The sequence below is a fragment of the Hyla sarda genome, chromosome 13 (assembly GCF_029499605.1).
Source record: "Hyla sarda isolate aHylSar1 chromosome 13, aHylSar1.hap1, whole genome shotgun sequence".
In the NCBI taxonomy this organism is placed as follows: domain Eukaryota; kingdom Metazoa; phylum Chordata; class Amphibia; order Anura; family Hylidae; genus Hyla; species Hyla sarda.
In genome coordinates, this window is record NC_079201.1 from 17,285,758 (window position 1) to 17,307,300 (window position 21,543).

The following is a 21,543-nucleotide window of genomic DNA, read 5'->3' on the forward strand; positions in this document are numbered from 1 at the left end:
TCACTACATACACATTCATCCCCTACACACTATCGCTATATACACATTCATCCCCTACACACTATCGCTACATACACATTCATCCCCTACACACTATCGCTACATACACATTCATCCCCTACACACTATCACTATATACACATTCATTCCCTACACACTATCACTGCATACACATTCATCCCCTACACACTATCACTACATACACATTCATCCCCTACACACTATCACTATATACACATTCATTCCCTACACACTATCACTACATACACATTCATCCCCTACACACTATCACTACATACACATTCATCCCCTACACACTATCACTACATACACATTCATCCCCTACACACTATCACTATATACACATTCATCCTCTACACACTATCACTATATACACATTCATCCCCTACACACTATCACTATATACACATTCATCCCCTACACACTATCACTACATACACATTCATCCCCTACACACTATCACTACATACACATTCATCCCCTACACACTATCACTACATACACATTCATCCCCTACACACTATCACTACATACACATTCATCCCCTACACACTATCACTACATACACATTCATCCCCTACACACTATCACTACATACACATTCATCCCCTACACACTATCACTACATACACATTCATTCCCCACACACTATCACTACATACACATTCATTCCCCACACACTATCACTACATACACATTCATCCCCTACACACTATCACTACATACACATTCATCCCCTACACACTATCACTATATACACATTCATCCCCTACACACTATCACTATATACACATTCATCCTCTACACACTATCACTATATACACATTCATCCCCTACACACTATCACTATATACACATTCATCCCCTACACACTATCACTACATACACATTCATCCCCTACACACTATCACTACATACACATTCATCCCCTACACACTATCACTACATACACATTCATCCCCTACACACTATCACTACATACACATTCATCCCCTACACACTATCACTACATACACATTCATCCCCTACACACTATCACTACATACACATTCATCCCCTACACACTATCACTACATACACATTCATTCCCCACACACTATCACTACATACACATTCATTCCCCACACACTATCACTACATACACATTCATCCCCTACACACTATCGCTACATACACACTCATCCCCTACACACTATCACTACATACACATTCATCCCCTACACGCTATCACTACATACACATTCATTCCCCACACAAAACTTAACCCCTTAGTGGCCACTAGTCTCCCCCTGTCATGTGCCCCTCCACTCCATTCCCCACACACTATCACTACATACACATTTGCAGTCATGTTATAGAGTAATCCTCCCTTAGTATGCCCAGAGGAAGGGCCATACAGCAGCCATGGATTCCCTACAGGTTTCCTCCCCTGTGGGGGTTTTTCCTGTCCTGAGCGCTGCAGTACACTCTTCGTGGGTGATGGGAGGTTACAGCACATTAAAAATACATATAAAAATATAATAATAAACTTCACATTAATTACATTTATTTACCTTTTCTGAGTCACTTCTTCTCTTAGAATTTGTTACAAAGTGTGGATAATGTGAGATGTGTGTGACCCAAATGCCCTGATGTAACCTTCACTAGGTTTTTTCCTTCTCCCTAGTAAATAGTTAAGTAGCAAATACTTTTGCGGTTACCTTTTTGCAGTCACATTAAAGGATACTCCACTGCCCCAGCGTTCAAACATTTTGTTCTGAAGGCTGGGTGCGAGCTGCGGGAGTTGCAACATCCCCTCGCGATGTAACACCACGCCCCCTCATTCTTATTTTATTTTTTAAATCTCCCGCACCAGCCTGCGCGTCACGGTGGCACAGGGGAGAAAGGAACCCTGCGTGCGCTGCGTGAACCCTGTGTGAACCCTGCGTGCACTGCACACACAGCGGCGCCGTGAGTTATTCACAGGCGCGCAGGCCGGGAGAGGCTTAATGCAATGGGGATAGTGCACCGGATTGTTCCCGGCCAGCCTGATGTTATCCGGCCCGCCTGATGTTACCCGGCCCACCCCTCTGTCACCCATGTACACTCCTCAACACCCCTCTGTCACCCCACACCCCTCTGTCACCAATGTACACTCCCCAACACCCCTCTGTCACCTCTACACCCCTCTGTCACCCATGTACACTCCTCTACACCCCTCTGTCACCCATGTACACTCCTCTACACCCCTGTCACCCATGTACACTCTTCTACACCTCTCTGTCACCCATGTACACTCCTCTACACACCTGTCACCCATGTACACCCCTTTGTCACCCATGTATACTCCTCAACACCCCTCTGTCACCCCTACACCCTTCTGTCACCCATGTACACTCCTCTACCCCCTCTGTCACCCATGTACACTCCTCTACACCCCTCTGTCACCCATGTACACCCCTCTGTCACCCATATACACTCCTCTACACACCTGTCACCCATGTACACCCCTCTGTCACCCATGTGCACTTGTGGTGCCGGGGTGTTGCAATGATGTTACAGGGTCTGGTGGTATTAACCCTTGATTTGTCGTGACACCAGGATGCGGTTGTTTTGTATAGACAACCCTGCCGACAACCGGCCCAAAAACGGCAGGATAATAAACGGAATATCCACAGCAGGATTTATGAGATAACTGGAACTTTTACTTAACTTCTTGTGCAAACAGTCTTTACAAATAAACAGTTTCTCCTGAGGTAACCGTGATGCAGGTTCCTCACAGGCTTTGCTGGGACTAATAGTCTGGACCTTTAAGCAGGCCACTGTGCTACTAATTATAGGATTAGAGTTGAACAGTAGTCACAAGGAATTGGTAGATAGAGCTTTATAACTCACGGTTTTAGTGGCTGCTGGTTCTTTAGGCTTTGGCCTAGTTGAGATCAATTGAAATACGCTGATTGTGCTTGACTGAAATCCAGAAGATAAGAGCGAGCAGGAACAAGAGAGCGAATTTAGAGACTACAGCCCCTTATATACTGAGGAGGCTGGACTACAGCCCATTGGTGGAAAAGCCTGTAGGTCCTGAACCCAGAGTCACATGACATTATCACATGACCCAGGAAGGTCTTAAACATTTGTACAACCATTATAATAAATCACATGACCTAGGAAGGTCCTATACATTTGTACTACCTCTATATACAGACTGAGCAATATACAGGAACACATTTATACGATGTGAACAAGGGCAAGCCCTGCAGGAAAGCCCTGTGTAATGGAGGCACTCTAACTGAGGGGACTTAAGACAGGGACAGGACAAGGTCCTGTACCGGGACATCACAAACCCCCTTACTTAAGATGAGTTGTCCTTGACACAGGTCCCCTAAGGTAGAGGGACAGAATGGCCATAGGGCCGGATGCAGTCCTGAAGCACTAATGCAAATGTCCAAGTTCAGGATGGTGATAATAAAATGGAGAAAAAATATATAGAGAGTCTCTGTGCATTTAAGCAATGTCCATACATGCTCTTAAAACTGATACACAAACAGGATTGTTGGGAGTTGATTCGTGAACAGAATACAACCTAATGACGGAATATCATTTGAAAGCAGGATGATACTAGTCCTTACTCACGAACAGGATCATCTTAGTCCTTATTCACGAACAGGATATACTGGTTAGAATGAGTATGATTTTATACCTTTGGTATCTCTATTTTACTTTAGTTTATGAGATTATGCATTTACTGACTATGCATGAAACTTAATTACATCCTAGCTATAACATTCGTCTATAGCTGAAAATTTGATTGACATCTGACTTTTGATTGATGTCTGACATTTGACCTTTGACTGACATATAAACTGGATGTATAATGCTTCTACATGCTGAAATCACTGTTACCTTTTTATTGACATACATTTGATATAACACCACACATTATTTCCATTTGTTATACACTAGTTGCGGATTGGGTTGCCTGAGGCTTTCTGCCCAATGCCTTAGCTATTCTGCCCAATGCTAGCTGCCTTAGTCTATCGGTACTACACACTTACCCCTAGAACTCTTAATCTAGATAACAATTAAGCATACTGTTACGTTACTGGATACGTGTATTGTTTAATTAGCTACAGGAATACCTTCTGGCCAGGAAGAGCATCCTGAACACGTAGAGACAAAAGAACATATTAGTGCATGACATTTCTGCATAACAGTGGTATGGACTGATATAGAACATGTTACAGTCCCTAAGACTCATTTTTGTGTTTATTTGTGAGATATTTTTATATACCTATTTTTTTTCCTTGTGAGTATAGTTTATAAGTTATGTGTACTGAACTTTGAATGTTCTGATTGGTATGTTTCCTTGTGTCGACCCTTCAGGAGTGCCTTCTTCTGCCAGAACTCATGTTACTTCAGTCCCAGAGGGACCAGTTTTAGGGCTGGATGCAGGAGTTGCACTTAATCCTGGACTGTGGGGATCGGTGATGTCGGATCTTGTCTTACAGCAGTTGCCACGGGAGACAGGCTTACAGCAGGCAAGGAAACCAGAGACGGTTGTGCTGGAGCTGGATAGGGCATTGCACAGAACACTGCAGGCTGGTTGGACGAGAACATCGGAATGTACATCAACAGATGGATCCCTTCTCCTGGGACATATTCCCTCACACGGGTCTAGCAGCGATGGGAGTAGGAGGAGGTTCCAGTAAATTCTCTCTGAGGCACAATTTGATCCGGTTCCGATGAACCACCTGCGGCTCAAAACCAGTCTTCTGGACTTCGTAGACGTCTGAGTCTGGGTATGGCACAGCGGTTATAGTATAAGGTTCCATCTCCCAGATGGAATCTAACTTGTGTGTGCTGGGGAACTTCCTTAGCCAAACCCTGTCTCCCAGTTGTAACGGCTTAGCAGATGCGTGACGGTTGTAGTCTCTCTGCTGACGTTCCTGGGCCTCGCCCATTTTCTTTCCAACAATCTCCTTAGCTTCCTGAATTCTTCTTTGATGATCAGAGACCCAGTCTTGTGAGGCTTGTGGAGAATTATTGCTTGGTGTTTGGGAAGTTGCCCATGTCGTCCCATCAGGAAGAAGGGAGTGTACCCCGTGCAGCAATGGATGGTATTGTTGTACATCTCCAACAGTTCAGGCAATAGCCGGGGCCACTCTTCGTGCTTGGATACTGACGCTGCTCACAGCATGTGTATGAAGACCTGGTTGATGCGTTCACACAATCCATTCCCCTGGGGGTGGTAGGCTGTAGTCCGGAGCTTCTTACAGTCATGAAACTGGCACAATTCTTGAAACAGCTTCAAAGTTCTGAATAGGGGGAGGACTATGGCACTTGCAATAACAGTATACATCCGTTTTACATTGCGGGCGGTCAGGGTAACTGAAGTTATTAAAGGCACACACCCGTATCCTGTTCGTGACGCCAAAAGAGTTGTGGTGACAAGGTGAGGCAATGATGTTACAGGGTCTGGTGGTATTAAGCCTTGATTTGTCGTGAAGTCAGGATGCGGTGGTTTTGTATAAAAGGCCATGCTGACAACCAGCCAAAAAACAGCAGGATAATAAACGAAATGTCCACAGCAGGATTTATGAGATAACTGGAACTTTTACTTAACTTCTTGTCCAAACAGTCTTTACAAATATACAGTTTCTCCTGAGGTAACCGGGATGCAGGTTCCTCACAGGCTTTGCTAGGACTAATAGTCTGGACCTTTAAGCAGGCCACTGTGCTACTAATTATAGGATTAGAGTTGAATAGTAGTCACAAGGATTTAGTAAACAGAGATTTATAACTCACGGTTTTAGTGGCTACTGGTTCTTTAGGCTTTGGCCTTGTTAAGATGAATTGAGATACGCTGATTGTGCTTGGCTGAAATCCAGAAGATAAGAGCGAGCAGGAACAAGAGAGCAAATTTAGAGACTACAGCCCCTTATATACTGAGGAGGCTGGACTACAGCCCATTGGTGGAAAAGCCTGTAGGTCCTGAACCCAGAGAACTCTGGGTACATCACATGACATTATCACATGACCCAGGAAGGTCCTAAACATGTGTACAACCATTATAATATATCACATGACCTAGGAAGGTCCTATACATTTGTACTTCCTCTATATACAGACTGAGCAATATATACCCCTCTGTCACCCATGTACAATCCTCTACACTCCTCTGTCATCCATATACAGCCCTCTGTCACCCACATACACTCCTCAACATACCTGTCACCCATGTACACCTTTCTGCACCCCTCTGTTACCCCTTTGCACCTATATGCCCCTGTATTCCTCCTCACTTCTAAAAGGGGAATCTGGAGGCTGATGCTGGTAAAGTGCGGAGCTTAGGGTGGGTTCACACCAGGATTTTTCTATACAGTTTTTGGATACGTTTATTTAAAAAAAAAAAAAAAAACGTATGCAACCGTACAGCAAACCGTGGCCATAGACTTTCCATTCAAAATTGTATGCACCATATTGTATATGGTTGTCTCAGTTTTTCAAACCACACGGTTTTTTCCTTTTTTTTGGTCTACCACGGTTTTTGGTCCGGGTGAAAAACCGTATTGACCCGTATACGTTTTTTTTTTTAAATATGCGAGTCAATGGGAACCGTACAGAACTGTATGTGTGTACGGTTCAATCCAGTTTTCACATTATGGTTTTTGACTTTCCACATTTTTTTTTCTTGGAATTTCAATCAAACAAGTGAAACTTTATTCATAATGGAGTGAAAAGTTCAAAAAGTATACGTTTTTTTCCTTAAAAAATTGATGCAACCGGACATCATTTTTCAAACTGTATGCAGTTTTCAACCGTATACAGATAAAAATGTGTACACACGGTTTTATGCAGTTTAGTCAGGTTTTGAGGAATCTGTTTTTTTTAATCAAAAACCTGATACAGGAACCATATAGCAAAATCGTTGTGTGAACCCGCCCTTAATAGGTTTGTTTTGCAGGCTTAACGGTGAAGAATTGTGGCTGGAAATTGATGGCGCGGACCAGATGGAGAAGAGAAGGAAACAACGCTGATTTTAGAAGACGTCACGTGTGAGTTGCTGTATAAAGCAGCACTGTAATCTACATACCCACAGATAAATAGATGTTGTACATTGCATTGCGGCTTTCCTTTTATTTTCTTACTCCTCAACTTCGGTTGGGGTTCCGATTGAAAAAATTATTTTCCGAAGGGCTCCCCGAGCCAAAAAAGGTTGTGAAACACACTGACATAGGGGTATTCCCACTGTGTGTACTAGATACATGTAAAATACGGGACGGTCCTTCTTTTTTTTTTTTCCAATGGCTGTGCGCCGTGCAACTTTAATACAGTCCCCCTGAAGACTAATGAGACTTGTGGGACAGACCAGGCGATTGCAGACGAACTGAGCATGTGTGACCATCTTACTGACCGCCATAAAGTCACGTTACCAATGGTAACAGGCTATAAAAACAAAGCAAGCACATGGGCATTAGTAAGCGTATATCTCTCAAACAGTCCATTACTAACATGTTTATCTGCACTTTATGCCTCAACGTAGGACGATTTATCTTAATAGGAAACCCTCTTAAGCCAAGAGAGCTCAAGGAGCAGAATTACTTAATTCTGCATTTCTAGCTGAAAAATCAAACCGTCTTGCCGCGGCTATAGTTTAGAGTCCAGCGGCCATTTTTAATGGGCGAAGACAGACAATTATTTCCTCCCCGGGTGTTTTCCGCTTTAATTGACTTCCTCGCTGATTCATCTAAATAAACATTGAGCCGAAGTAGCGGCTACATTCGTTTTAATAACAGGGACAGATGATTCCGGCGCTTCTTAAACAAGACCGTCCGATTTACATGCCGCATTCTTTAAGTTAGGACAGCTCTGTTTTTTTTTAATACCTTAGCTACCTACACATAATTCTTGGGAATTTCTTCTCAGACATCCTGTAGGTCAGTGGTCTCCAAACTGGGGACCTCCAGCTGTTGCAAAACTACAACTCGCAGCATGCCTGGACAGCCAACTGCTGTCCGGGCATGCTGGGAGTTGTAGTTTTGCAACAGCTGGAGGTCCACAGCTTGGAGACCACTGCAATACATCAAACAGCAGTCTAGTCTTAACATCTCAAGCCTACTCTCATTACTAGATTAAGGTTTTATATCTTAACCCCTAGAGGTCACGTGACGTACATGTACGTCACTGTGCCCTGGTGCTTAGCGCCCAGAGACATACACGTACGTCGCACATAGTCCGACATGGTGATCTGAACCGGCCATTATCTGTTAGCTGTTATCACCAGCCGGGACCTCATGAATAATGTAGGACATCAGTGATCCTGTGGATGTCCGCCATTAACCCTCCAGCTGTCGTGATCAATACAGATCTGACACACATCGGACCACCAGGGTTGCAATTGTGGGGGTCCGATGTGTAAAGATGGCCCGCGCAGCTCCGCTCACTGCCTTCTGCACTCTTCTTCTTACAGATAATACTGATCAGTGCCAGAGGCAGAACTTGTAGCTTCTGGGCCCCGATACAAAATCTGCAACAGGGCACCATGTGGCAATTATAATTCTGGTCTCTTATGGGGCAGATGTGCTTTGGGGCCCCCCTTAGGCATCAGGGCCCTGGTGCGACTGCTACCTCAGCACCCCCTATAGCTACGCTCCTGATCAGTGCTATGCCTATCTGGGCCGGCTCTGCCTATAGGCAAAATAGATAGCTGCCTAGAGCGCCCTCTTGATGGGGGGCACCACTCTGCCTGCCGCAAGAAAGTAAGATATGACAGGTATGATTTAATGCCAGACATCAGCTGGTGTCTGGCATTACCAGTGAGTCTTGTGCTTCATACACCCGGACCACAATCATTATGTACATGAATTCCCTGTGTCATTAAGGTGTTAGACAGGTGTTACACTATTTTTGTAAGAAAGGCGCAGTGATTTTCTAATTCTCTACAGTCTCTTATAACATTGCCGAGTTCTTGCATTGAATTGTTTTAGTCTAAATTGGTGTCTGGGACCCTGTGGCTCCTCAGTCGTTGAACTCTGAGGCCATATGCTGGGACTTCTTGTTCCGTGGCCGCTGGATCGCAGACCTTTCTATTTCTGGCCTAGGTCGTGGCATTTAAATAACATTTTTACATCATCGATTTCAGTTCACACCACGATCAACAACAGAGAGCTCATAAATGAACGATGACTTCAGCCTCTTAATGGGATGAAGCATAATCCTTCCATTGATCCTTGCTCCAGTGTTCTTAATGACTCCAAATAAGGTAGGAAATTCATTCCCTGCTGGATATAAGAAGCCAATTTTTTTTCTCTTTTTTTGGAATCTTTGTTTGAACTACGATGAAGAAATCAATGGGTTAGTTATTCGGATTAACACTCCATTGCTACCTTATGAATGGGCCTAGAGCAATACAATGTAGCTTGATTTCCCGTGAATGCTCGTGGATGCTGGCAAAGGTTACGGGCATCACTTACACAACAGACTCCTGCCAGTTTTTAATCCATTGTCAATGGTAGGGCTAGAATTCATTTTGTAATACAGAACCTTATCGGGAGTACTGGGAATTGTTGAAGGTCCCATGCATTTTTTTTTTAAACTTATTTTAAGTAATGAAGAATTTGTGTAAATGAAACAGCTCCGCCAATGAAGTTGTCCACAATTATCTAAAAAAAATATTTTCAAGGGTTTTCTATAGATGAGAAATTTGGATATTGTACTGTTTTATTGTGACAACTAGTGCGCCACCAAAAGGAAAAGAGGTGGCACTGACCAGAGGTAAGAACCCAGGATCCCAAAAAACATTCCCATCTGGGAGAGATTCTGGCTTGGCTAAGATGCCCCAGTCATGTTTAGAGACTCTTTTAGTGCTGAGTATGACTACCATGCCACCACTCGATGGTGACATCAAAAGGGGTGGGCTATATTGGGGGGGGGGGGGGGGTGTTAACAGTAACTCACTCACTATGTACGGCAATGCACCCACGCGCCTCTGGCCTCTACTCTGCTGCTCAGTGCTGCTGCTCACCTGCTCCATAGCCAGAATGGAACTGAAGTGAAGTCCTCGTCCTGACTCCACAATCCTCCCCCCCAGCTCAGCACCTTAAGGCAGCTGCCTAAGCTGCCTTAAGGTAGCGCCGGCCCTGGTGATATAATAAAATAGCAAACAGTTTATTATGGAAAACTTGTTTCTAGAGGTAATCTCCTCTTCATCAGGTCCTCTGTATCATTGCTCTGTACACCCTTGGAGTCATAATAACACACCCATAAAAGCCTATGGGCACTACTATACATTAATATGCCTCTGATTTCATACAATGACACAAAAGGGTTGTTTTGTCTGATCTGTATCAATGCAACAAAGAACTGTCAGTCATATTTTATCTGATACCATTTTGCAAAATCAACAAAAGGAATCTCAAGTAAAAAAAACAGTTTTTTTTTGGGAGATGATGCTGTAGGACAGTGTAAGACAGTGTCTCAGATTTTTATCACTTTTTATTTTTAACCTAATATTGTGGAAAAAGCATTTCCCCTGTAGGTCCTTGTTAAAATATTTGCTTATTTTTGCCTCTGCAGCTTGCTGCGTGTGTTCTATTTTCTTTACTTGTACAGATGTAGCTGGTGACATCTTAATCCCTAAACCCTCAGCATTATTGACAGCCTGGGCATGGCCTGCGTCATTGTTCTGCTCCCTCTGCTCAGAGGTGACCTGGACTGTCAATCCCACTAAGGGGGCGTGATTTCAGCCGAAGCAGCCGGACTAGGTAAGTATAGCTCCCCGCCCAGGGGACTACTTACAAGGCCGGCGAGGAACTTATTGATTTCACATCCTCACTTGGGCAGGAGCGTCCCCCGGGGATGGTGAGGATGAAGATTTTACCATATATAACGCCTTGCCACGCGTTATTTATGGTAAAATCTGATGACAGGTTCTTCATAAGATAAGATTTTTTACCAACAGATACAAGTTCCCTGCAAGGACTACTCATAAGGAGGAAATTCATGCCTCTGTGGAACAGTCGTCAGTACCTTGATGGGATCCTAGCTACCAGGAACCAATCTTCCGTCTCACAAGTAAGAATTTTTCACCCAAGAAAAATCAATTTTGCGCCAAAATTTTAGCACAAAAAGTAACAACCACATTTTCAAAGAGCTTTGTGCCACGGTTTACACTGTTCACGTCAGTTTTGTAAAAGTGGGTGTCTCCATGTATATTGTCTGCTTTACATGAAATTTTCAAAGTGTGTCCAGTTTACATAAAAAATTTCACACCACCTTTTTGATAGTGTAGAAATCACAGAAATGGTTGTCATTTTTTTTGTTTTGTTTTTTCTTAGTTTTTTTTTTGGGGGGGGATGTGTTATTTCAGCAATAAAAAAAAAATTATTATTATTGAAAGATGTTATTAAAAATATATATATATTTAAAAAATATATATTTTCTTGTTCACTGCACCTGCACTCACATTTAAGCTCATAAATGTTTTATTTATACAGTTATCGCTTGTCTGGGCACTAGTAACCATGGAATATTTTGTGAGATGTTTCTGCCAGAATTTTCTGGGATGTAAAATTTGGCACAAAAATCGTAAATTTTGGGGTAAAATTGCCGATTTTGGCGGCAAACTCTGCAATTTTGGAGCTAAAAAATCCAATATTGCTGCAACAAAAAATATTTTTTTGGGCGTGATAAAAGACCAAAAGTGGCTCGAAAATGAATTTTCACATATTTTCATGTTTTCAAAGCAGAACAAGAGACCTTTGAAAATGTGAGGAGGAAAAAAAAAGGTGTGAATAATATTGCAGGAACAGAAATTACAGCAGTTTTTGAGAATCTTCCCCAGTATAAATCAATTTGGTGTAAGCACCATAAGTCTCAGCAAGGCAACAGGGCTCCCAAGGGGTTACGCTGCACTCTCACACCAAGGCCAGCTGTATGGGTAATAGCATCAGCACCAGCTCAGTAAAGACAGTTATCCGTAACCTGACGTCGGTGTGTTCATTTACTACCTGTGTCTGGCCCAGGAGAAGCTGTCTCCAACCTCGGACCGTGTATAGGATAACGGTGCCCTGGCGTCACGAAGTGATAAGGTATTCTTACTTACACCCCACATCAGTGTGGAAACATTGCTCTAAAGAGCTCTTCCTCAAGAAGACTCCCATATTGAAGGTAAAACATTACACAATATTCATGACAGTCCAGGCGTGACTAAGAAAAAGACATCACAATTTTATTGGACGCTCCATTGCAAGACATTTCTTCAGAATACAAACTGCTCTGCCCCCTCCCCAAGAACATTTACAGCAATAAATAAAGACAGGTTCATAAGAAAGAGGACAAGACCACACCACCTGTACCTTGGGGGTTGCTACGAAGAGCAACAGAACACTGCTTAAAGAAGGGGGCATTCTCTCATAGTAATAAGTGGACGCAGAGATTCAACGTCTCTGCCAGTGCATCTATTAGAGAGGTGGTTCGTGGGTCACCGACATGATAAGACACAAATGTCCTTAGAAAATGGCTGGAGTTCTGCATTGGCGCATATAGAGAAGACCCTCGAGCTCTGTTTGAGGAAAAAAATAAACACTTCACTGTCTTTGATTCTTTCTTTTCTGAGCTTGTCAGGTCACAAGTTGATGCATATAGTGTCTATGTGGTAGAAGAGAACAGGAAAGCAGAGACGGAATGAAAAGAGACCCCAGAAAAAAAAGAGTAAATATAGTCAGAAAAAGGCATTGTTCTTTGATGTGCTCTTAAAGATGCTGCTGCTCGATCTCTCCACCCGAATGTGCACTTTCTAAAAAAAAAAAATGTGTGGAATTCCGTACAGTGCAAAAAAGGGTTCGTTCCTTATCGGCAACAACCACTGTTCACCCTCCCACCCCATGTAGAAGTCTTCCAGGCCACACAGGGGCTGCATAGGACCAGGTCATCCTCTCTCACCTCCCTTTTTCCCCCAGGCTGACGGGATCAGAAGGAACTCAGATATTCCAAGGCAACTTCATAGACATATTTATATTGTTCCTGAAAAAGAGGAAAAGCATAAAAATATCTCAGGAAATAAATAATAGAGGTTCCACCGCAAGAAGTAAGCAACTGTACGCGCCAACTTGACCATAGGCGCATAGACATCTATTGTTTTTAGCATATTCAGCAGTTAATTCTACTAGAGGAAAGAAGGTTTCTGCACCAGCACAGACAGAGGTTCTCTACTGTAAGAGATGTGAGACTACCGTATTTTTCGCCCTATAGGACGCACCGGCATATAAGACGCACCCAATTTTAAAGGTGCAAAATCTAGAAAAAAAAAATTCTGAACCCAACAGTGATCTTCAACCTGCGGACCTCCAGATGTTGCAAAACTGCAACTCCCAGCATGCCCGGACAGCCGTTGGCTGTCCGGGCATGCTGGGAGTTGTAGTTTTGCAACATCTGGAGGTCCGCAGGTTGAAGACCACTGGATAGGAGGTAATACTCACGTGTCCCCGTCGCTCTGGACCCGTCACCGCTGCCCTGGATGTCGCTCCATCGCTGTCGCCACGTCCCTGTGGTGTCCCTGACACTCCGGACGTCTTCTTCCTCGGGATCCACGCTCTCTGTCGCCGTCGTCACGTCGATACGCACGCCGCTCCTATTGGATGACGGGACGGCGTGCGTGACGACGTGATGACGACAAAGGAGAGCGCCGGCCATGCAGGGGATCCCGACACGGAGCAGACACCGAGGAGGCAGGTAAGGTCCCTCCCGGTGTCCTGTAAGCTGTTCAGGAGGCCGCGATTTCACAGCGGCGGTCCTGAACAGCCCGACTGAGCAGCCGGATTAGTGTCACTTTTGCTTCAGGCGCGGCGGTCAGCTTTGATTGCCGTGTCTGAAGGGTTAATACAGGGCATCACCGCGATCGGTGATGTCCTGTATTAGCCGCGGGTCCCGGCCGTTGATGGCCACAGGGACCGCCGCGATAGGTGTGTATTCGCCGTATAAGACGCACCAACTTTTTCCCCCCGTCTTATACGGCGAAAAATACGGTATATAGCTTTCTGCCAGAGGAAGTGGTCATGGGGAACTCCAAAAAAAAAAGAATTTAATAGAGACCTAGACATGTTTCTGGAGAGTAATAACATTACAGACCCCCTGTGATCTATAACTTATCCCCTATCCTTTGGATAAGAGATAAGTTTTCTTTCACTACACTACTCCTTTACTATTACCGCTCCATTCCAAAAGGATACTTGAGACTCCTTCCGTGACATGGCAGGGGGTATGACTACTGGGATAAATGTTATAGGCTGGAATACCCCTTTAAGGTATTACATAAATAGCAGCCCCTTAATATAATTGCTGTTGACAGCCATTGATATAGGCAGTGACAATAATCTGCAGATAGAACAGGGAGATTATGTATCCAAAAAATTCTCATAAACTCAGGGACTCATTCACACTAGAGAATCTCTGCAGATGCCGGCAGAACAAGAAGGCACTAGGGCCGCTCGGAAATGCTTGCTACGTGTGCTCTATTTTCCTTCTATACTTGTACAGATATAGCCCGCATCATCTTGATCCCTAAAGTATTAAGATATTTTTACTGCACTCCTGAGGTTGAGATAAATTATCCTAACACATTGCACAAACCTAATTTTTTACACTGCCTCTCATTTACCTGTAATATAATATAAATATAATAAAAGAAATATAAAAAGAATAATAACAATAATTATTATAATCATCATCATCACCTAACATGATTTAATGGATTGTGTTAAAGAGGTACTCTGGTGCTCTGGCCGGAGCTGGAGGCTGTGATCGACACGCCCCCTCTCATAGACATGAATGGAGGGGGCGTGGCATGATGACACGTGGGGGCATGTCCGTGATGTCACAACCACTGCCACAGGCACCCGGTGTTTGTTTAGAACGCCGAGTGCTGAGCAGGATCACGGGGGGCCCCAGCAGCAGGCCCCCCGCGATCAGACATCTTATCCCCTATCCTTTGTATAGGGGATAAGATGTCTAGCAGCGGAGTACCTCTTTAACACAATGACCATGGCTACATCTGTTCATAGCTTATATAATTCTACATTTTGCCAGTTCTCTACAGCCTGTGTGAGCTATCCTTTGAGGGTTCTCTCCTTCTTGCCCACAACCTGAGGTAATGTGTAACGCCCTCTCCTGCACTAAAAAAGCTGAAAATCTGTCTGACCGATTTACCTTATCTTTTGCTGAGTAGCAGCTAAATGGTTGGAAATTTTTAATGGAGACTATTTATAAATTCTCTTCATTTTGCCTTTATAGGGTACTCCGCTGGAAACATTATTTTTCAAATTAACTGGTTCTAGAGAAAGTTATGCAGATTTGTAAATTACTTCTATTTAAAAACCTTCAATGGGTGAGCTAAAATTAGATGTACATGGTCTGTATTAATTACTTAGTAACATATTAATTTTATTTTGGTGGGATCTGACAGGTATGCTTTAATCCTTCCAATACTTGTCAGCTAATGTATGCATCAAGGAAGTTGTGTAGTTCTTTCCAGTCTGTGACCACAGTGCTTTCCAATGCCACCTCTGCCCATGTCAGGAGCTGTCTAGAGTAGGAGAGGTTTGCTATGGGGATTTATTCCTACTCTGGACAGTTCCTGACATGGACAGAGGTGCCAGCAGAGAGCACTGTGGTCAGACTGGAAAAAAACGACACAACTTTTTCTATATCATATAGCAGCTGATAAGTACTGGAAGGATTAAGATTTTTGAACAGAAATAATTTACAAATCTGTATATTTGAAAATATCTGTTCTGCCCTCATTTTCCACCAGCGTACCCTTTTAACAAAAGAAATTAAAATACAAAAAATATCAGTTCAAAAGTATTCATAGAGTTTTTTTTTTTTTTTACCAACTCTTGAAACACAAGTCCCCTATGTACGTAAGAAAGTAGAGATGTGAGCTGGATACTGTCCCAAGAAGTCTAGCGAGACCCTTTGGGAACCAGTCTTCGTACTACATATCAACACATATCAGGGTGTGTAGGCAGAAGAGATGGGAGAATATGGAGTAGATAAGAAACTATGACTAAATATATTTATCTGTGTGGGAGAACATGAGATCATTAGACCGGCGACAGTATGTAAATACTTTATAGAAAATCTGTACAATCTAGAGAAGGTAAATATGGTTGTGGCAACCAGATGCTAAACCCCCTTCCCACACACAAGACGTGACTACACCATGACTACAGCTGGTATGTATTTATCGGATGAATACTAAGGCTTATTCTTATTTTTTATTGCAAAGACTGACCTTATACTGTATTTTTCGCCGTATAAGATGCACTTTTTCTTCCCCAAAACTGGGGGGGAAAAGTTGGTGCGTCTTATAAGGCGAATACACACACCTATCGCGGTGGTCCCTGCAGCCATCAACGGCCGGGACCCGCCGCTAATACAGGACATCGCCGATCGCGGTGATGCCCTGTATTAACCCTTCAGACGCGGCAATTAAAGCTGACCGCCGTGTCTGAAGCGAAAATAACACTAACCCGGCTGTTCAGTCGGGCTGTTCGGTACCGCCGCAGTGAAATCGCGGCGTCCCGAACAGCTTACAGGACACCAGGAGGGACCTTACCAGCCTCCTCAGTGTCTGCTCCGTGCCAGGATCCCCTGCATGGCCAGCGCTCTCCTTCGTCGTCATCACGTCATCGCACACGCCGTCCCGTCATCCAATAGGAGCGGCGTGCGTAGCGGCATGCGTAGCAACGTGCGTAGCGACATCATGGCGGCGACGGAGAGCGAGGATACCGGGCAGCAAAGACGTTCCGGAGCGACGGGGACACGGCGATAGCGATGGAGGGCGACATCCAGGGCAGCGGTGACGGGTCCGGAGCGGCGGGGACACGTGAGTACTACCTCCTATACCAGTGGTCTTCAACCTGCGGACCTCCAGATGTTGCAAAACTACAACTCCCAGCATGCCCGGACAGCCAACGGCTGGGAGTTGTAGTTTTGCAAAATCTGAAGGTCCGCAGGTTGAAGATCACTGTCCTATACTTTACATTGTATTTGGTTCAGAATCTTTATTTTCTAGATTTTTTTATCCTATAAAATTAGGTGCGTCTTATATGCCGGAGCGTCTTATATGACGAAAAATACAGTATTTTTTATTTTTTTGCATTTTTGCCAGCTTTCTCCGCGACCTGTCACTCACCAGTGTCTCCACCATGTTTGCCTTGTTATTCCGCAGGGTTTTCACGGTGTGAAACACATCAATAATGTTTTGCTGCTGGATCATCTCGCACACGCTACAGATAGCACAGAATGTTCCGCTGCGACCTCCTCCGTTCCTGGGGGAGAAAATAATACGTCTGACACAAAGACTTTTCACAAAGGGTGCAGCGCCGTGGTCAATATTACAGTTCCTGTGCATAGCGATACATTCGGAAAGGCATTTTCTGGCTGAGGTAAACAGTGTATTGCTAGATCTTGTATGCCCAGTGGTGGTCTGCGGCTGTGTAAGAAGTAAGCCCTGTAGGATGAATGGAGAAGTGAGTTCTACGTGGGGTGTGAGGGTCCTACGGATCTTCTAGAAACTTCTAGCAAAGGCCCAGAAGGCATCACGAAAAAAAAAAAATCTTTATTTCTTTGCTTCTTATTTGTTATTCTGCTACAAGGGCGAGTGAACAAATATCATAGATGAAACAATATTTCCGTAAGACTGCATAGAACAACAATTTATATGTTTACCGTCAAGCCTACCCACTCACTTTCTGCTTGTCATACCCTCTAATGGACGCTTCTTTGAAGTTCAACATTCAAGGTGATGGGGATGACCTCGAAAGAACTCCGGTGACTCACAACCCACGCTGTGGGCACGGGGCTTAAGGTAACGCCAAGAAGCTCAAGCAGATATGTCTAAGAAGATAGATCTGCAGCCGCTTTATTCCTTATCAAAACCATTTTCAGTACCACAGGCTCTGCCCGCACATTGCGGAGTGTAAAGGAAACACTATACGCGCGCTTATGTCTTTTTTCCAGGCCATTTAACTCAGTAAAGTATAGAAGATGACAAACAAGAGAAATTGCTTCCTTGAAATGTGGTTATTATTATTTTATTTTATATATTTTTTTTATTTCCCTTGAACATATTCTGCTTTTTGTTAAATAAACCAAGTTGTCATGTACAGGGTGCGAAGATTTCAATCACCTGTCAGTAGCGATGTTAAAAGCTCTCCAGGATGTTATTTATCATGTCACCATTAAATGGGCACTGTCAGAATCAAACACTTTTTATATGTAGTACATCTCGGCAAAACATTAACCTTTGGAATATACGTCATAAAAAAAAATGTTCTCTCTTTTTTATAGAAATCATGGCTAATAAAAAATACCACTAGAGGTCACCATACCATCCAGAACATAATCCTGCCTGCCTGTCTGCAGCATTATCTTTGTCCCAGCTGAAGCACAGGCAGGGACAAAATCCAGGTGGTGAGGGCGGGACTAGCACTCTGTTAAGCCGAGCGCTCCGGGTCCCCGCTCCTCCCCGGAGCGCTCGCAGCATCCTCGCATTCGCAGCGCCCCGGTCAGACCTGCTGACCGGGTGCGCTGCAATATCTCTCTCAGCCGGGATGCGATTCGCGATGCGGGAGGCGCCCGCTCGCGATGCGCATCCCGGCTCCCGTACCTGACTCGTTCCCCGTCTGTCTTGTCCCGGCGCGCGCGGCCCCGCTCCTTAGGGCGCGCGCGCGCCGGGTCTCTGCAATTTAAAGGGCCACTGCGCCACTGATTGGCGCAGCAGGCTTAATCAGTGTGTTCACCTGTGCACTCCCTACTTATACCTCACTTCCCCTGCACTCCCTCGCCGGATCTTGTTGCCATTGTGCCAGTGAAAGCGTTTCCTTGTGTGTTCCTAGCCTGTGTTCCAGACCTCCTGCCGTTGCCCCTGACTACGATCCTTGCTGCCTGCCCTGACCTTCTGCTACGTCCGACCTTGCTCTTGTCTACTCCCTTGTACCGCGCCTATCTTCAGCAGTCAGAGAGGTTGAGCCGTTGCTGGTGGATACGACCTGGTTGCTACCGCCGCTGCAAGACCATCCTGCTTTGCGGCGGGCTCTGGTGAATACCAGTAGCAACTTAGAACCGGTCCACCAACACGGTCCACGCCAATCCCTCTCTGGCACAGAGGATCCACCTCCAGCCAGCCGAATCGTGACAGTAGATCTGGCCATGGATCCCGCTGAAGTCCCACTGCCAGTTGTCGCCGACCTCACCACGGTGGTCGCCCAGCAGTCGCAACAGATAGCGCAACAAGGCCACCAGCTGTCTCAACTGACCGTGATGCTACAGCAGCTATTACCACAGCTCCAGCAACAATCTCCTCCACCAGCTCCTGCACCTCCTCCGCAGCGAGTGGCTGCTTCCGGCCTACGATTATCCTTACCGGATAAATTTGATGGGGACTCTAAGTTTTGCCGTGGCTTTCCTTCGCAATGTTCCCTGCACTTGGAGATGATGTCGGACCAGTTTCCTACTGAAAGGTCTAAGGTGGCTTTCGTAGTCAGCCTTCTGTCTGGGAAAGCTCTGTCATGGGCCACACCGCTCTGGGACCGCAATGACCCTGTCACTGCCTCTGTACACTCCTTCTTCACGGAGATCCGAAGTGTCTTTGAGGAACCTGCCCGAGCCTCTTCTGCTGAGACTGCCCTGCTGAACCTGGTCCAGGGTAATTCTTCTGTTGGCGAGCCATCCAATTCCGTACTCTTGCCTCCGAATTATCCTGGAATAATGAGGCCCTCTGCACGACCTTTAAAAAAGGCCTATCCAGCAACATTAAAGATGTGCTGGCCGCACGAGAAATTCCTGCTAACCTGCATGAACTTAGTCATCTTGCCACCCGCATTGACATGCGTTTTTCCGAAAGGCGTCAGGAGCTCCGCCAGGATATGGACTTTGTTCGCACGAGGCGGTTTCTCTACCCGGCTCCTCTCTCCTCTGGTCCTCTGCAATCCGTTCCTGTGCCTCCCGCTGTGGAGGCTATGCAAGTTGACCGGTCTCGCTTGACACCTCAAGAGAGGACACGACGCCGCATGGAGAATCTTTGCCTGTACTGTGCCGGTACCGAACACTTCTTGAAAGATTGTCCTATCCGTCCTCCCTGCCTGGAAAGACGTACGCTGACTCCGCACAAAGGTGAGACAGTTCTTGATGTCAACTCTGCTTCTCCACGCCTTACTGTGCCTGTGCGGATATCTTCCTCTACCTCCTCCTTCTCTGCTATGGCCTTCTTGGATTCCGGATCTGCAGGAAATTTTATTTTGGCCTCTCTCATCAACAGGTTCAACATCCCGGTGACCAGTCTCGCCAGACCCCTCTACATCAATTCTGTTAACAATGAAAGATTGGACTGTACCGTGCGTTACCGCACGGAACCTCTCCTAATGTGCATCGGACCTCATCACGAAAAAATTGAATTTTTGGTCCTCTCCAACTGCACTTCTGAAATTCTTCTTGGATTACCGTGGCTTCAACGCCATTCCCCAACCCTTGATTGGTCCACAGGAGAAATCAAGAACTGGGGTACTTCTTGTCACAAGGACTATCTTAAACCGGTTCCCAGTACTCCTTGCCGTGACCCTGTGGTTCCCCCTGTATCCGGTCTTCCTAAGGCTTATATGGACTATGCTGACGTTTTTTGCAAAAAGCAAGCTGAGACTTTTACCTCCTCACAGGCCTTATGACTGTCCTATTGACCTCCTCCCGGGTACTACTCCACCCCGGGGCAGAATCTATCCTCTGTCTGCTCCAGAGACTCTTGCCATGTCGGAGTACATCCAGGAGAATTTAAAAAAGGGGTTTATCCGCAAGTCCTCCTCTCCTGCCGGAGCTGGATTTTTTTTTGTGTCCAAAAAAGATGGCTCCCTACGTCCTTGCATTGATTACCGCGGACTTAATAAAATCACGGTAAAAAAACGCTACCCCTTACCTCTTATCTCGAAACTCTTTGATCGCTTACAAGGTGCCCACATCTTTACCAAACTGGACTTAAGAGGTGCTTATAATCTCATCCGCATCAGGGAGGGGGACGAATGGAAGACTGCATTTAACACCAGAGATGGACACTTTGAGTATCTGGTCATGCCCTTTGGCCTGTGCAACGCCCTGCCGTCTTCCAAGACTTTGTTAATGAAATTTTTCGTGATCTCCTATATTCCTGTGTTGTGGTTTATCTGGACGATATTCTGATTTTTTCTGCCAACTTAGAAGAACACCGCCAGCATGTCCGCATGGTTCTTCAGAGACTTCGGGACAATCAACTTTATGCCAAAATGGAGAAATGTCTCTTTGAATGTCAATCTCTTCCTTTCCTAGGATACATGGTCTCTGGCCAGGGACTACAAATGGACCCAGATAAACTCTCTGCCGTCTTAGATTGGCCACGCCCCTCCGGACTCCGTGCTATCCAAAGTTTTTTGGGGTTCGCCAATTATTACAGACAGTTTATTCCACACTTTTCCACTATTGTGGCTCCTATCGTGGCTTTAACCAAGAAAAATGACA

The 21,543-nt window shown here is 45.0% G+C and overlaps 1 protein-coding gene across 12 annotated transcripts in view; it reads right to left on the reverse strand.

The window, feature by feature from the left end:
- Positions 1–12,204: 12,204 nt before the first annotated feature.
- PTPRT (protein tyrosine phosphatase receptor type T) overlaps positions 12,205–21,543 on the reverse strand; it is a 433,706-nt gene continuing 424,367 nt past the window's right edge. For all 12 annotated transcript variants that reach the window (XM_056549647.1, XM_056549653.1, XM_056549644.1 and 9 more), the window contains 2 exons: positions 17,195–17,330; positions 12,205–13,023 (listed from right to left, as the gene is read on the reverse strand). In XM_056549647.1, the coding sequence (XP_056405622.1) occupies positions 12,970–13,023; positions 17,195–17,330 (190 nt within the window). In that variant the 3' untranslated portion in view covers positions 12,205–12,969. The remainder of the gene's footprint in view (positions 13,024–17,194; positions 17,331–21,543) is intronic.